Source organism: Chiloscyllium plagiosum, unplaced genomic scaffold (genome assembly GCF_037043375.1).
Source record: "Chiloscyllium plagiosum isolate Xiang-an unplaced genomic scaffold, Cpla_swu_hap1 HiC_scaffold_6, whole genome shotgun sequence".
NCBI lineage: Eukaryota > Metazoa > Chordata > Chondrichthyes > Orectolobiformes > Hemiscylliidae > Chiloscyllium > Chiloscyllium plagiosum.
In genome coordinates, this window is record NW_028270144.1 from 78382626 (window position 1) to 78400260 (window position 17635).

Genomic DNA, 17635 nt, shown 5'->3' on the forward strand with positions numbered 1-17635 from the left:
AAGCTAGGGAACTACAGACCAGTGAGCCTGACTTTGGTGGTGGACAGGTTGTTCGAGGGAATCCCGAGGGACAAGATTTACACACATTTGGAAAGGCAAGGACAGATTAGGGATTGTCAACATGGCTTTGTGTGTGGGAAGTCATGTCTCATGAACTTGACTGAGTTTTTTGAAGAAGTAACAAAAAGGATTGATGAGGGCAGAGTGATGGACGTGATCTGTATGGACTTCAGTAAGGCGTTTGTGGTGAAACGGTTAAAAATTATGTCCCAATACATGTGTGAATCTAACCGGAATGGAGGTGTTGCTTAGTCCCGTGTGAATCTTATTACACACCTCCCCGTGTGAATCTTCTTATCTGTATGTAACCAGAATGGAATGTGTTTTTTAGCCTTGCTCTGCTGTTCACATGAATGTTTATATCTGGAAAAGAGTATATCAGCTGGAAAAGTCTCCAGTTCGGTGAGTCTGCTCCGGGGTTACGTTTAACCGCCGAGCGTGGGTTGTTGGCAACCGCTCTACGAGAACTGACGGCTCCCAGTTCCGGTAACATGTAGAGTGAGTATAAGCCAGACCCGTTGTAAGTATGAGACCTGGTTGTGGCGACGCTGCGGGGAATAAAATGCTCATATTCTAGCAGACTCGCCTCTTGGTCGTTTGTTCTGTGTCAGACTACTCTCCTACGAACCTGACCTTGAGAATTTTTTAAAACATTTTGGCGCTGCGAGCAGGGTCAATCGCAATTGAGGAGAGATTTTGATACAGAACAATGTTTTGGAAAAAGACTAAGAAACCAGAAGAACAAACTGTGGAGGTCCCGACCGTCCCGGGATGGCATGGACCGTGGCATGACGTGGCAGTTTGTTTGAGAAATGGTGGGGGGCGACCGGAGGAACCCCAGGGTCGCTGCTGTCCACCCTTGAGAGGATCCCAGTCCTGCCGAAGAACCCCTTGCCTGGGGTACAGCGGAGGATGTGGGCATGTCCAAAAAGCTGAAGCGGAGTTAACAGAATTGAATGGGATTGAACTGAACTGAACTGAGTGGAACTGAACTGAATTGAACTGAAGTGAATCAAATTGAACGGAACAAAATGGAACTGAGCTAAATTGAATTGAAATGGACGGAACTGAATTGAACACAATTGAATTGAACTGAACAGACCTGAACTGAGCTGAATTGAACTACACTGAATTGACTGAACTGATATTAACTGAAACGAATTGAACTGAATTAAGCATAATGTAACACATGTATTGGGCCAAGCAGTGGAATGTGGTGAAACGGTTAAAAATTATGTCCCAATACATGTGTGAATCTAACCGGAATGGAGGTGTTGCTTAGTCCCGTGTGAATCTTATTACACACCTCCCCATGTGAATCTTCTTATCTGTATGTAACCAGAATGGAATGTGTTTTTTAGCCTTGCTCTGCTATTCACATGAATGTTTATATCTGGAAAAGAGTATATCAGCTGGAAAAGTCTCCAGTTCGGTGAGTCTGCTCCGGGGTTGCGTTTAACCGCCGAGCGTGGGTTGTTGGCAACCGCTCTACGAGAACTGACGGCTCCCAGTTCCGGTAACACGTAGAGTGAGTATAAACCAGACCCGTTGTAAGTACGAGACCTGGTTGTGGCGACGCTGCGGGGAATAAAACACTTATATTCTAGCAGACTCGCTTCTTGGCTGTTTGTTCTGTGTCAGACTACTTTCCTGCGAGCCTGGTCCTTGACCTTGAGAATTTTTTAAAACAGCGTTTGACAAGGTTCCCCATGGGAGACTGGTTAGCAAGGTTAGATCTCACAGAATACAGGGAGAACTAGCCATTTAGATACAGAACTGGCTCAAAGGTAGAAGACAGAGAGTGGTGGCGGAGGGTTGTTTTTCAGGTGTGTGATCAGTGGAGTGCTACAGGAATTGGTGCTGGATCCACTACTTTTCATCATTTATATAATTTATTTCGATGTGAGCTTAGGAGGTATAGTTAGTAAGTTTGCAGATGACGCTAAAATTGAAAGTGTAGTTGACAGTGAAAAAAGTTACCTTAGATTACAACAGGATCTTGATCAGATGAGCCAATGGGCTGAGGAGTGAAAGATGGAATTTAATTTAGATAAATGCGAAGTGTTGCATTTCGGGATAGCAAATTTTAGCAGGACTTATACACTTAAGGTCCTGGGAGTGATGCTGAACAAAGAGACCTTGGAGTGCAAGTTCATAGCTCCTTGAAAGTGGAGTCGCAGGTAGATAGGATAACAAAGGCGGCATTTGGTATGCTTTCCTTTATTGGTCAGAGTATTGGTGTAGGTGTTAGGTCATGTTGCGGCAGTACAGAACGTTGGTTAGGCCACTTTTGGAATATTGCGTGCAGTTCTGGTCTCCTTCCTATCAGAAGGATGTTGTGAAACTTGAAAGGGTTCAGAAAAGATTTACAAGGATGTTGCCTGAGTTGGAGGATTCGAACTAGAGGGAGAGGTTGAATAGGCTGGGGCTGTTTTCCTTGGAATGACGGAGGCTGCAAGGTGATGTTGAAGAGGTTTATAAAATCATGAGGGGCATGGATAGCATAAATAGACAAGGTCTTTTCCTCGTGTGGGGGAGTCCAGAACCAGAGGGCATAGGTTTAGGCGAAAAGGGAAAGATATAAAGGAGACCTAAGGAGCAACCTTTTCATGCAGAGGGTGGTGCGTGTGTGCAACAAGCTGCGAGAGGAAGTGGTGGAGGCCAGTACAACGGCAACATTTAAAAGGTATCTGGATGGATATATAAATAGGAAGGGTTTGGAGGGATATGGGCAGGGTGCTGGCAAGTGGGACTAGATTAGGTTGGGATATCTGGTCGGCATGGACGAGTTGGACCAAATGGTCTGTTTCCGTGCTGTACATCTCTATGACTCTATGAAGTCCTTTCACAGGGCTTCATATTTTCACCAGGATTGTTAAAGGGTCCAAATTAGTTCAGATCATGTCCTACTCTCCTACTAATTGCCTCCGTTACATGTCTTAATTCTCTGCAATTTTCACTATGTCAGGCCAGATTTTGAAAATGTCATGGTTTATGGTGCCTCAGAGGTGTTGCGAACCATAGTCTGTACGAGAGAACCTTAAGAAAGACAACCATTTCCCTGGCCCCATCCCTCTTTTTCTATTTATTTCTGAGATCCCTTCCCCGTCCCCAGTCCTGATGAAGGGTCCCAACCCGAAATAGCAACTTTTGTGATAGACAAATTTGAAAGTTCCTTATCATATCTCCCATGACCCCTCATGCCCCCATACCAAGGAATACTTGGTATTCCAATCCCAATGGCCTCTCTTACCCAATGCACTTAAAGATCTAATCCTTTCACTGTTAGAAATTCATGCAATAAGCTGATACACAAATCCAATTACTTTCCTAGATTCTATTTGCGCTAATATATGAAATTTGAATCAATATAATGCATTTTGTTTGGGGATACATGCTACTAAAAGACTACTTTTTATTATATTGAGAAAGAGGGTGACATTTTTAAGCTCATAGTGAAAGGCACTACCAATATTAATAAAATGTAAAAGACAAGGCAATGACCTGGATTTTCATGGAGTCAGCATATTTCTTTTTTGCAAGTTCCTTCTTCTAGCTATTTCTACTTGCCATTCTACACTATACACTGTATACTTTATCTTTAAAATCAATCCTTAAGGATTTGGTAGCTATTTTGTTGCTGGTTACAGCTTTTTTTCCCTCTACTGTTATTCTGTTATCTGCACCTAGCACTGTGATTGTGCTTCTCCTCTTTCCTTCTTAAATGTATCCCATGCTGCAATATTTAGTACCAATAATTTTCTTTATGTATTTATGTTTTAGCCGATCCCACTATACTCTAAATCTTCTCACATATTATTGCCTCCAGTTCATCCACTACATTGTGAATACCAAGTATATTACTGTGGCAGCAATTTAACTCAATTTTGATTATTATTCGTCTCCTACTGTTTTTAATAGTTATTTTGTGTTTATGTTCTGTGACTTTATCTAATCTCTGGTCATTATTTCTCTTAGCTAGTCCTTCATTTACCTTGTTCCTTTACTCATATTTGCTGATTCTTTTATATTGGGTTTCTGTAAATTCTAGCAGTTCCTTCCACCATATTATTAGTTTAAAACTTTAATTACAGTCCTTTTCATTCTTTCTCCTAGCACCGTCGTCTTTGTTCAGTTCACATGCAGTCCATTCCAATTGTACAATTCCTGCCTGTTCCAGTATTGGCAGCAATATTCCATGAAATGGAAATCTTTCTTCACATAATAACCCTTTGGCCCTTTCGTCTTTTTGAATCTGTTTATCCCTCTGTCAATTTGCACATACGAATATGGTTTACGCAGGATTGTTTTTTCAAAGTGTGAGCACCATTTTTCTTAAAAGTCATTTTTTAAAAAGCAGTTTAAGTTTTTGATGGGGTTTTGCACTTAGGTGCATTATTTGTGATTTTTAAAATTAAAAGATGTTAAGATTCCAGCTGATGTTACTATTCACAAATCAAACCTCCAAACTGCAGTCTGATTTGATCGATCATGTTATTGTACTTAATTCATAGAAACCATACAGTGTGCAAACAGGCCATTAGGCTCAACAAGTCCACACTGACCCTTCGAAGACTATCAAAAAAACATGGCAAATGTAAAATCATCAGTTTTACAGTTTTCAAATATCAGATCCCTTTCTATCACATCTATAGGTTTGATTCCTGTTTACTTCAATTTCCAGTCTTGAGGGCGTGATAACCTCTTCCTTGATTATTCACACAGCTGAGCTTGAGCATTCTTAACTGTATCGATAAAGTTAGTGGTTGTTGTCTTTGTTCTCGCATGGGGAAATTCCAGGACTAGGGGGCACATTTTTAAGATTACATTCCACTAATATAAAATGAGGTTTCTTCAGGGCCAGTGAGTCGTTCAGCAGTAATTTAAAAATTAGTATATTTACAAAAAACAATTTTATTCTATTCAGCAGAACTTAACTTTTACAATAAATATTGCTGCCAGTTTCACAGTGATAGTAATGAGTAATGTCAGTTTTGCCCTAATTACAGCTGCAAAATACAGTTCATCATAAGATATATTGGTGCATGTTAGATCAGTATGAACATTTAAATAAAAAAATGCATGTTTTTCAATGAGTTAATTAATTTTCTGTTTTTTTTTAATCAGGAACTGAATAGACTTGAGCCACATACAAATTTCCGGCTTTGGCTTACATCTGAAAGCCATCCAAAATTCTCCCCAATATTACTTCAGTCCAGTTTGAAAATAACTTATGAAGTAAGTCTGTTTACAAGAAAATTATTTTTTTTAAGTCAATGTTCTAATGAGGAATAACTGCATCAAATGTATACATTAATATTATGTGCAGTGGACGTAACTACCACCTTTCACACATTCAAAACCAGTACATAATGTTAGTTAGGTCACAGCTAGAGTACTGTGTGCAATTCTGGTTCACACATTATAGAAAATAAATGATTGCATAAGAGAGGGTGCAGTAGAGATTCACCAGGATGTTGCCTGGGCTGGAGCAATTCAGCCATGAAGAGAGACCAGATAGACTGGGATTGTTTTTGTCAGAGCAAAGAAGGCTGAGAGGTATCTGATTCAGATGTGCAACATTCTGAGGGGCATGCACAGGGTAGAGAAGGAAAAATGTTTCTCTTAGTACAGGAGTCAATAATTGGAGGCAAATCTTTTTAGGTAAGGAACAGAAGGTTTAGAGGCAATTTGGGGTAACATAATCTTAATACAGAGGTAGTGGCATCTGGGTGGTAGTGGCAGGGACTCTCAATGTTTAAGTGATGACAACTCAAACATCAAACATGTAAGGTCATTGTTGGAAAGTGGGATTAAAATAGATGGATGTTTGAATATGGACACAATAGGCCAAAGGGCCTTTTTCCATGCTGAAAAAACTCTATATCCCTGTATTACTTCACTTGTGTAGTTTTTAAAATCCTTATGAGTATATAAGCCATTTATCTATTTTTCTCATTTAAAATGATCTCATAGAGTTATTGCATTAGAATATGTAGTAGGTTGAATCCACAAGTGGAGTTTAAGCTTATTACTTACACTTTGATAATGAATCATTGGAAAAAAAACCTATCATTTACAAAGAATGTATTGTTTATATTGTTTTAAAATTGGAATAAATGGCCCAGGTTCTCACCAGGACAGTGAGACTCTGGTGAAGTGGCTAGAACTCAAGTCCTGCTCCCATAAATGTAGCACCTTTGGGCTACATTTTGTGTGTAAAAGGTACATAAACGCACTGTCAAGACTGTTGAAGCATTTAAGTCTCCAGGCTTTTTAATGTAGGAATAAAGAAAGGATTTTTAACTCAGTCACTTCTATCTATTTAATAGTAATTTATAAGAAGAAAAGTTAATATAAGATTTGCAATTATTTTGATGTTTCAGAAATTTGATATTCAGTTACTATTACTAATAAAGCTGTCTAAGATTTCTAGTCGCAAGAGTCGTACAACTACAATCACAAGTTACAATCCTACAACTACAATCACAAGCATTTAGAATCTAGGAGTCTCTCCAGTAACTGTGAAAACTGATTCAAAGTTCTTAGTTCTTCCTCTTAGATTAACATGGTAGAAAAAATACCCAACATAAATAACACTGACTAGAAATCTTAGACAGCTTTATTCGTAATAGTAACTGAATATCAAATTTCTGAAACATCAAAATAATTGCAAATCTTATATTAACTTTTCTTCTTATAAATTACTATTCTGTGTGTAACGAATTATCTGTTACAATTTCAGCATACTTAATTAGATCGTAATGGTTTTAGAAAATGTATAACTATGATTTTGATTGGATATGTTTAAGAATCCTATCTTTATTTTTCTTCATGTTTGATCTAATAGGCACCACCAGGTCTGAAGAAGAACTTGATGAGGACATATGAATCCTGGACATCGGAGCAAATTGCTAGGAAGGGTATACTGGAACGTGCACAATCCCTCTTCAGCTTAGCGTGGTTTCATGCCGTTTGTCAGGAAAGGAGGAAGTATATCCCTCAAGTATGTATTCTAGTTTTGAGCAAACATTTACAACCAAAGCAAAGTTCAACTTGATTCATAGTGACTCTTTAAAGTTTAAGTATGTCAAAGACACAGGGGGCAATTTTCCCCTCTTTGGTGGTGGTGAGAAAGATGGCAAGAGAAGAGAAATAATGAGCATTGAAAACAAAATACTGGCATGTTGGTTATCTGAAACAAATGCAGAGAATGCTGGAGAAACTCAGCAGGTCTAGCAGCATCTGTGGAGAGAGAAACAGAGTTAAGGTTTCGAGTCTGGTATGACCCTGCTTCAGAACTGAAAAGTGTTGGAAAGTATGTTCGTTCTTATACTTTTGAAGAGGAAGCAAGAGGAAGGATGGCATAGAGATACAATGCCAAGGAGTTCTTAATGATGGAGAACAGGAAAAAGATGTAAAATGGGTGTAAATGAAGGCGTAAAATGGAGAGAATGGATTTTCTCTGCTAAATGCAAAATAAACAAGTCACAAACAGAATATGGTTGTGAGAAGTGAGGGGAAATGAATGTAAAAGAAATGGAGAACAGAAGAAAAGCAGTCTGTTTCTGAAGTTATTGAATTCAACACTGAGCCTAAATGAGATGTTGTTTCTTGAGCTTGCGTTGTGCTTCATTTGAACATTGCAGCAGACCTAGGACAGAAATGTTAGCATGAGAGCAAGATAGTTTGTTGGAATTTCAAAAAACTGGAAGGTCAGGGTCATTGCTACAGACAGAGTGGAGGTATTTGCAAAGTGATCACCCAGTCTGCATTTGGTCTCACCACTATAAAGGAGGCCGCATTAAGAGCAAGAAATGCAACAGACTCAGTACAATTCAGTAGGAGCCCACACTGGAGACATCATCAGTGTATTGGAGAAAAAGTTGGGGATGGGTGCTCAAGTAGACCTGGAATAAGGAATGTTCTGTACAGCCTACAAAGTGACAGCCATAGCTGGGAGCCAGATGGTGCACCTTTGACCTGTGAAAAGAAAAGTTGTTCAAGGTGAGAACTAGCTTCGCTCTGCAAAGGAGGGTGATGTTGTATAGATAATGTGCAGGCCTTTTTTTTAAAGGAAGAAGCAGAAAGTCTTCAGACCATCCTGATGTGAAATGGATGTGTACAGTGATTGCACATCCATCTGTTGTGTAGAGGAGGCACTAGGATGAGAAAACTAGAAATTTTGAAGCTGATGCAAAAAGATCACAACCATAAGTGTGTAGAGACTGAGCAAGGAGGAAAGATTAGAGTCAGGATAGAAAGAAATAATCACAGAGGGGTAGGCATAGGCTGAAATGGTGGGTCCTGTTTGTTGATTTTTGAGAAGGAGGTCATGAAACCAGGTTAAATTCCAACAGGTTTATTTTAAATCTCAAGCTTTTGGAGCGCTGCTCCTTCACCTGACAAAGAGCAATGCTCTAAAAACTTGATTTCAAATAAACCTGTTGAACTATAACCTGGTATCATGTAATTGCTGACTTTGTCCACCCCAGTCCAATACTGGAACTTCCACATTAGGGAAGAAGGTAGAAGTGGGCTGTGCATGGTTGGGGGACAATGAGCTAGGAAGCTGTGAAGTGGAGATCTCTAGGGGAGAAGAGATCCATGGCAGCCTGATGTTCAATGGTGGGGTCATGGTCCAGGAGAAGAAAGGAGGATGTGTCTGAGAGTTGGCACAGTCTCTGGTAGGTAAAGATGAGCACATCAGGTGACCACCATACCATCCTTATTGGTCAGTTTGCTAATGGAGTCGGGATTGGACCTGAAAGAATGAAGTGCAGCAAGTTTAGAGGAAGAGAGGTTAGAGTGCATGAGAAGAGCAGAGCAATTAAAGTAGCCAATATCACATCAACAATTCTCAGTGAAGAGATCAAGTGTTGGCAAAAAATTCGGGAGGGAGTCCAGATGTAGGGTAAATATTGGAGATGGGTGCAAGGGTCTGTGTGTCAGGGAGAGGATTCCTGTGCAGAGAAGTGGACACAGAGGCAAATCTATCAAAAAATGAGTTTAGTGCCATGCCATGGAGGCATTAAGGAACAAAGTTAAATCCTCTGCTGAGCATAGATCATTCACCATCCAAGAGGGGAAGATCAGAGGCTGTTGTGAATATGGTGAAGAAGTGGGAGTAAATGAAGGGATGGAATCAGAGGGAAGGGGAAAGGAAGTAGGATCCAGAGGTGTGTCACTACCCTCGAATGTTTGGACCTTGCATTTCTTAACACCTGAAAGGAAGAGTAAAACATTCTTATTAAGGCATCAAAGGAAACAAAAAAAAGTAAAATCAAACTAAAGATCAGACACAAATTCTGAAGCAGTCCATGTTTATGGCCAGTAAGACCTGGGTGACACCCAGGCTTGGGCTAATAAATGGCAAGTATCCTTCATGGCAATAATATGCCAATTGACCAACAAGACAGAATGTAATTAGCTGCCCTTGAAATTCAACAGCTATACTGTTGTTAAGTCCTCTACTATCAACTTCCTGGGGATTACCATTGACCAGAAATTGAACTAAATCTGCCAAACAGTACTGTGACTAAAACAAGCATTTAGAATTCAGGAGTCTCTCCAGTAAGCAACTCACCTCTTGTCTTCTGAAAAGCCAAACAACCATCTTTCAAGGGCTAGTTAGGAGTGTGATGGAAAATCCTAATTGTTTGGATGAATGCATCTCTGCCAACACTAAAGAAACCACAAAAACCAAGATAATGCAGTCTGCTGGATTGGCAACCCATCCACCAACATTAAGCATTCACACCCTACACCAACAAATCACTGTGATATCACCAATCCTTTACTGTCACTGGGTCAAAATCCTGGAACTCTCTTCTTGACATCACAATGAGTGTACCTGCCTCATGGACTGCAAAAAGGAGGCTCTCTACCACCTTATAAAGGGCAAAAAGGAATAGGCAATAAATGTTGGCCTAACCAGCAATGCCCATATCTCATGAATGAATATGAAATATAGTCATGAAAATTTCTGGAAAAAAATTCATTGTTTCCTTGTATTTCAGGGTTGGACCAAGTTTTATGAATTTTCTTTGTCTGATCTCCGTGCAGGCTTTGAAATAATTGACAGACTTTTTGAAGGTGAGCCAAGTTCCAGTGAAATACTGTGCTCAGGTTATTTCGATGTTAAATATTCCATTTTTATAGACCTGTCCTTGCACTTGTGGCTGTTTCCTAATTGCTAGCAAATAAAAAAGGGGCATTGATCTTTGAAGCCACATTACGTATTGAGAGCTCCACAAAACATATGTAATCTCAGGCTTTGTAAGTAGATGAATTGGGTACAAATGCGGGGAAATTATTTAAAACCTTTATAAAGCTCTGGTCAGATCTCAAATAAAGTATTGCATCTAAATTTGATAATAAGATCTCAGATTAGTCCTTGAGAGAATGCAGAGGCGATCTAACAGACTTGTTCCAGGATTGGGCTATAAGATTACCTCAGAGAAGCTCAACTTTTTGCCCTTGAAGCAAAGAGGATTATGGGGATATGAGATAGAGTTGTAGAAGATTATAGCAGATTTGGATGTGGTAAATAAGGAAAATCTGTTCCTGTTACTTGATATTAAAATTACTAAGGGAGATGGATTTAAAGTTTCTGCAAGAGGTGTAGAAATAACATGAGAAAAATATAGTGAGCAGTAATGAACTAGAACCCGCTGCCCACAGGTTTGTGGAGGTAAACTTGATTAATGATTTGTAAGGAAATTTGGATGGGTGTTTGAAGGAAATAACCTTGCAGGCCGAAGGGATAGAGTGGAGAAACAGGATTGCTGCATTGAGAGCTGGCATTATCTCAATAGAATTAATGATCTCCTTTGATGCCGTAATTATTTTATGATGTTACGGCTTTATGCATTCACTGACTTGCACTGCTTGTATCCCAGAGATAACATTGGGAATGTCTTCTTTTAAATAATTTGGATTGATATTGTATAAAGCCAAGGGATTCTATATGTAGAATTAAGTGATATCAGGAAATGTGTTAATATTACAGAAGAGTAGGTGCTAGAAGTCTTAAAATGCATAAATGTGGATAAATTCCTGGGACCTGATCAGGTGTATCCTAGAATCTTGTGGGAAGCTAGGGAAGTAATTGCTGGACCCCGTGCTGAGATAGGCATGAGTGAGATGCCAGAAGATTGAATAACGTGGTGCCATTATTTCGGAAAGATAGTAAGAAAAAACCAGGGAACTATAGATTGCTGAGCTGACTTCAGTGGTGGGTAAGTTGTTGGATGGGACTTTGAAGGACAGGATTTACATGTATTTGGAAAGGCAAGGACTGATTAGGGATGGTCAGTATGGCTTTGTGCGTGGGAAATTGTGTTTCACTAACTTGACTGGGTTTTTGAAGAAGTGACTAAGAAGATTGATGCAGGCAGAGTGGTGGACATGGTCTGTATGGACGTCACAGTAATGCATTTGACAAAATTTTGCATGGTAGACTGATTAGCAAAGTTAGATCACATGGAATAAAGAGAGAACCAGTCATTTGGATACAAAATTGGGTCGAAGATAGGAGGCAGAGGGTGGTTGTAGAGGGTTGCTTTTCGGACTGAAGGCCTTTGACCGGTGGTCCACAAGGATGAGTGCTGGGTCCAGTGCTTTTGATCATTTATATAAATGATTTGGATGTGAACATGGGAGGTATGGTTAGTAATTTTGCAGATGACACCAAAATTGGTAGAGCAGTGGACAGCAAAGAAGATTACCTCCGAGTTCAATGGGATCTTGATCAAATGGGTTGAAGAGTGGGCAGATGGATTTAATTTAGATAAGTGTGAGATACCACATTCTGGTAGGTCAAGTCAGGGCACTTATACACTTCCTGAGGAGATATACCAAACAAAGAAACCTTGGGTTGCAAGTTCATATTCCTTGAAAGTGGACTCGCAACTAGATAAGGTAGTGAAGAAGGCATTTGGTACGCTTGCCTTTAATAGTCAGTGCATTGAGTATAGGAGTTGGAAGGTCATGTTGCGTCTCTATAGGGCATTGGTTAGGCCACTTTTGGAATACTGTGTTCAATTCTGTCTCCCTGCTATAGGAAAGATGTTGTGAAACTTGAAAGGGTTCAGAAAAGATTTACTAGGATGTTGCCAGGGTTAATGTGTTGAGCAAAGGGAGAGGTTGAATAGGCTGGGGTTGTTTTTCTTGGAGTTTCAGAGGCTGAAGGGTGACCTTATAGATGCTCATAACATTATGAGGGGCATGGATAGAGTGAATAGCCAAGGTCTTTTCTCCAGGGTAGGGGAGTCCAAAATTAGAGGATGTAGGTTTAAGGTGAGAGGAGAAAGATTTAAAAGGGAGCTAAGGGGCAACTTTTTCACACAGAAGGTGGTGTGTGTATGGAATGATCTACCAGAGGAGATGGTGGAGGCTGGTACAATTACAACATTTAAAAGTATATGAATCAGAAGGATTTAGAGGGATATGGGCCAAATGCTGACAAATAGGGCTAATTTATGCAGAATGTCTGTTTGGCGTGAATGAGTTGGACCGAAGGGTCTGTTTCCATGCTGTTCATTTCTCTGACTCTAAGTGGCAAATGATACCAGTACAAGTTGTAGACCTCGATAATAATTTTCCTGACTGCCTACATTTCTCAAATACAGTAACTTGGAAGCCATCACAAATTCAGCTTATAATGGGGTGCATTAAATGCATGTGTTACTTCCTGACTTGTATTTATTAAAATGGATTTTGTGCAGCTACTAATTGGTCCAGTTTATTTTTCTTTACAGGGCTGCTGACAATTCACTATCTGTGCTGCCTTATGGGTAGTATTTTCTCTACACATGTTTCTTCATTCTTCTGGTATTCCTTTATGAACTCTGATTTGAAGAATGACTGTTGTCAAAACATTTTGCAATTACTTCCAAAGACAAACCAGGTGCATGACCCAGGAGACAATATAGAAGCCTACAGTCAGTTATAAAACAACTTTGTAGAAGTCTGGAAGCAGTTACTTTTGTTCATTTATTAAATTAATTTTAATTTGAAAATGATAACTATATCGCCCAGAGATGAATAGACTAAGGCTTTGCTTGAAGCTTTAAAGAAGTTTGACAGTGTGTTTTCTTTTAAAATCTTCCTGATTCCAGTGGCTTTGTGTGTTAACATGATTGTTGCATGAAAAACAAAACTAAGCCTCTGCAAATACATGACATTAGTGCACCTGCACCTGTGGCATAGGGATGAGACAGTAACCAAAGTTTGTGACAAAAGACTCATCCCTTATCTTGAACTGGCTATGAACATAGGAGAAGCTTTCCCAGTGAATTTGACCAAATGGTATACTCAAGAATGCAATCATAAAAAAGAAAGCGAGAGTTGAAATAAGTTAGACCAGATCTAAAAGTTGAAGTTCTAAATTGGAGAAAGGCAAATTTTGATGGTATTAGGCAAGAACTTTCAAAAGCAGATTGAGGGCAGATGTTCACAGGTAAGGGGACGGCTGGAAAATGGAAAGCCTTCAGAAATGAGATAACAAGAATCCAAACAAAGTATCTTCCTGTTAGGTGAAAGGAAAGGCTGGTAGGTATAGGGAATGCTGGGTGACTAAAGAAATTGAGGGTTTGGTTAAGAAAAAGAAGGAAACATATGTAAGGTTTGAGCTATGGGAAGAGGCTGAACAGGCTGGGGCTGTTTTCCCTAGAGCGTCGGAGGCTTGTAAACCTTATCAAGGTTTACAAAATTTATGAGGGGCATGGATAGGATGGGGTGGGGGAGTCCAGAACTAGAGAGCATAGGTTTAGGGTGAGAGGGGAAAGATATAAAAGAGACCTAAGGGGCAACTTTTTCACACAGAAGTTGGTACGTGTAAGGATTGAGTTACCAAAGGAAGTGGTGGAGGTTGGGATAATTGCAACATTTAAAAGGCATTTGGATGGGTATATGAATAGGAAGGGTTTGGAGGGATATGGGCCGGGTGCCGGCAGGTGGGACTAGATTGGGTTGGGATATCTGGTCGGCGTGGGCGGGTTGGACTGAAGGGTCTGTTTCCATGCTGTACATCACTATGACTCCATTCATATTTGTGGCACTTACTTATGAAACAACTCCTGTAACATACGTTATTATTTACACACTGGGATTTCTGAGGAGATAGGCTTTTATTGTATATCCTGAAGGTAACTACTGGTCCTTAAGCGACAGTTTAAGAAAAAAACCTAACTTTCTGGTTTTATCTGATCCCTGATCCACGTGCCATGACTTCTCCCCAGTGCAATCTTGAAGTTAAAACTGCAGTAGAATTGTTTCATCAAGGCTCAATCTGCATGTTTATAGTCAGGCCTCACAGCCTTCTGGTGCATCTGTTAAAAAGAAGTTTAAACTGAAACATAAAGAGCAGCAGGAGAAAATAGTGATATATGTTGAACATCCATGCCACCTAGAGATGATTAAGTCTTATCTATGATACATCCTCTGTAGCAGTACTATCTTCAAACTCAACTATTATTCATTGGTATTCACAGAAAGAAAGGATGTTCAGTGGGAGTTTGTTCGTGGTCTATTAGAAAATGCTATCTATGGTGGACGCATTGACAACATATTTGATCTACGAGTCCTGACTTCCTATCTAGAACAATTTTTTAGCCCTAGAGCGATTGCTGGATCACAGTCCAGGAGCAAAAACATAGCATCATTTCCATCATCCATCACTGTGCCAAGATCCTGCAGCATTATGGTAGGTGATGTTAATAACTTCTGTAGCTGCAAACAGTGGAAATTTTCCATCTGGTAAGAAATGACATTTTAATTTAATTTTTAAAGCTTCATTGGAGATGAGGATCCATTTATGTCATTTGCTGTTGAGGAATTTCTTTAATAATAAACTTTAAGCAGCTGGCATAATTAAATAGGATTCATTTAAAAAAGGTAATGCCTTCTCTGTTCATGAACTTTCATGTTTTGATTAAATGAACTTGCAGGTCACAGTGGAAGATCTATGTAATAGCTGTAATATGCTTAAATACCATAGACCTTTATTTTCTACTCTTTAGTAGAGTTATTGTAATCAGTACTGGATTTTTGTTTGAAGTATGTTTGTTACAGAACATGATTCTGTAATTCCTTAGTCCTTCTGTTTTGATTCCTTACACACATTAATTTGCATGCTGTCAGTTTACTGCACAACTGTCCTTCTTTCATGTTTAAGCAATCATTCCCACCAGTTCAAGAAGTCTTTCCATTTCTTGCATTTACTCAACTCTGTCTCCTCAGTGCTGCTACCAATTACCTCTGTCTCACCTGATTTTGCCCTAACATCAAAGCTTTCACTTATAAATTCCATCTGCTCAGTGACTACAAAGAAAACATCACCATAACTGGTGACAGCCCCGCCTCACTGAATCACAGCATTATTGTCATTCGGCCAGCATGTCTGTACCAGCTCTCCAAATGAGCAATTTACTTACTGCTTTCTCCCAGTAACTAGTCACTGTCTCAGGCTCAGTCAGTCTGTTTAGCAAATTTGGAGTCCTGCTTAATCCGATGCTGAGTTTAACAGCTACAAATCCTATCCATGTCTAAGATTTCTTGCTTTAATCTCCAAAACGTTACCTGACCAAACCATAATTGGAAGAAATGACAGCTGTTGTCTTGCTAAAGAAGTGTGTTTTTTAATCTATTTGCATAATAAATAATCAAAACGAAGTAACAATGGTACAATGGAATCTAAACACATTGCATTTAATGTAAACTTCAAGAAAGTGCTATTTAAAAAAAAAGATGGACAATCGCATGGACTAAATAGTTTTCCCTCCAGTGTGTTTAAAAAAAAATGGATAAACGTGGGGTAGGTGTTCCACAAACTAGTCAAGCAACAGCCCGACAGAATTATATTTACAGAATCATACCTTTCGTTCCTATCCCATCAGCATATACGTTTGAAAAGTGGCAGCAGATTGGTAGAAAACCATAAGCAAGGTATTCCTGCTGATTCCCTGTGACTGCCCTCCCTTAGCTCATGATGCAACAGTTCTCTGCATTGAACACCTTTTGAAATAAACTTTGGGAGGGTAGCAAGAGCCCAGAGTGTACTCTGGGTTGAAGACTTCAATATCCAACACCAAGAGTGGCTCGGTAGCACCACAAGTGATTGAATTGGCTGGCGGCTGTCAGCTGTCAGACAGGCCTTATGGAACTTGGGGAAACATATTTGACCTCATCCTTATCAACCTAATTACTGCAGATACATCTGGACAAGACCGTACTAGTAGGAATGACAGCTGCACACATCTTGTAGGGACAGAGTCCTGTGACAACAACTTTCATTAAGTTGTGTGATAAATAGCATAGATTGAGAACAAATCGAGCAGGTCAAAACTACATTCCCTGAGGCCTTGTGAACCGTCTGCAGCAGCAGCAAAATTACATTATATCGTAATCTCTAATCTCATTGGCCTAGGCTCACAGCTGATGGAAATACTGGATAAGTCATTTTCCAGAGTCAGACATGGCTTGACAGATCATTTTTTTTATTATTGCGGTTTGTTTACTGTTGTGGCCAGTTACTGAACATGTTCACAAGAGGATACCAATATACATTTAACAAAAGAGCATAATTACATTACCATTACAGTTTTATGTGAAAGCAAAAAAGAAATAAAGCTATGTTTGTACATATGACAAATTGGAAAAATCTTGTTTTAGGCAGCAAACAGATAGATTCAATCCCTTTTCACAGCAAAGTCCTTTGCAGCTACTCAACTCTGGTGAAGTGTTACTTCCTTCTTTGTTTTTTAATTTCTTATTTAATTGATGTGGTTACAAACAGTGCCTATTTGGCAAAATTCTACAAATTCAGATGTTTTTCTCTCTATTACTGTCCTTCTTTGCGACACATAAACATTTTAATTCATTAACGCTTCTTCATCAAACTCTAAGAAAAATGAGTTTTTCTTAGTCCTGTGTACTTGAAATGCCAGAACAACTTTAGACTTTTTTTTCCAACTCCGATGACCTGGAGATTGCCAAGGTAAACTGGACTTGAATTCTACTTTGGAACCCAAGTTCCCAGATAATAATATATCATAAATCTTCGTCGGAATCAGATATCTTATCTATCACTGTCACTTGTAGTAGAGCATGCTAGTAATTGCATCAGACGTATTCCAAAAAGTGGTGCCAACCAAGTGAAGCTACATCATAAGATTATGTGCCTGCTAAATCGCCAGATCTTGATTGCTTCTTGATTTGAGCCAGTTGATTTTTTTGAGTCAGTCACCAAAATAATGTGAACGTTAATGGATATTGTCGATGTGGACTTCCAAAGTTGTGTGATTTACCTATTGTGTAAGAAACTCAGAACATTCACAGAATTGATGATAAACATGTAAGTTGGTAGTTGTTTTTAAAACAAGCAGATGTAAGATGTAAGAACATAAGTAATAAGAATGTCAGAAATTCAAAACAAAGTTCAATAGCTTTTTTGATACTCAGGAGATTAAGAGATATAGGTCTCGAGAGAAAAGATTAGACATGTTCATATTAAATGGCAGAACAGCCTTTAGGGGGTCATTTGATGACTGCTGTCCTTCTTTATATATTCATA

General features: G+C 39.3%; 1 protein-coding gene across 3 annotated transcripts in view; it reads left to right on the forward strand.

Moving 5' to 3' along the window:
- dync2h1 (dynein cytoplasmic 2 heavy chain 1) overlaps positions 1-17635 on the forward strand; it is a 565214-nt gene that overhangs the window by 449216 nt on the left and 98363 nt on the right. For all 3 annotated transcript variants that reach the window (XM_043691805.2, XM_043691808.2, XM_043691806.2), the window contains 4 exons: positions 5188-5298; positions 6911-7066; positions 10080-10155; positions 14556-14767. In XM_043691805.2, coding sequence (XP_043547740.2) covers positions 5188-5298; positions 6911-7066; positions 10080-10155; positions 14556-14767 — 555 coding nt within the window. The remainder of the gene's footprint in view (positions 1-5187; positions 5299-6910; positions 7067-10079; positions 10156-14555; positions 14768-17635) is intronic.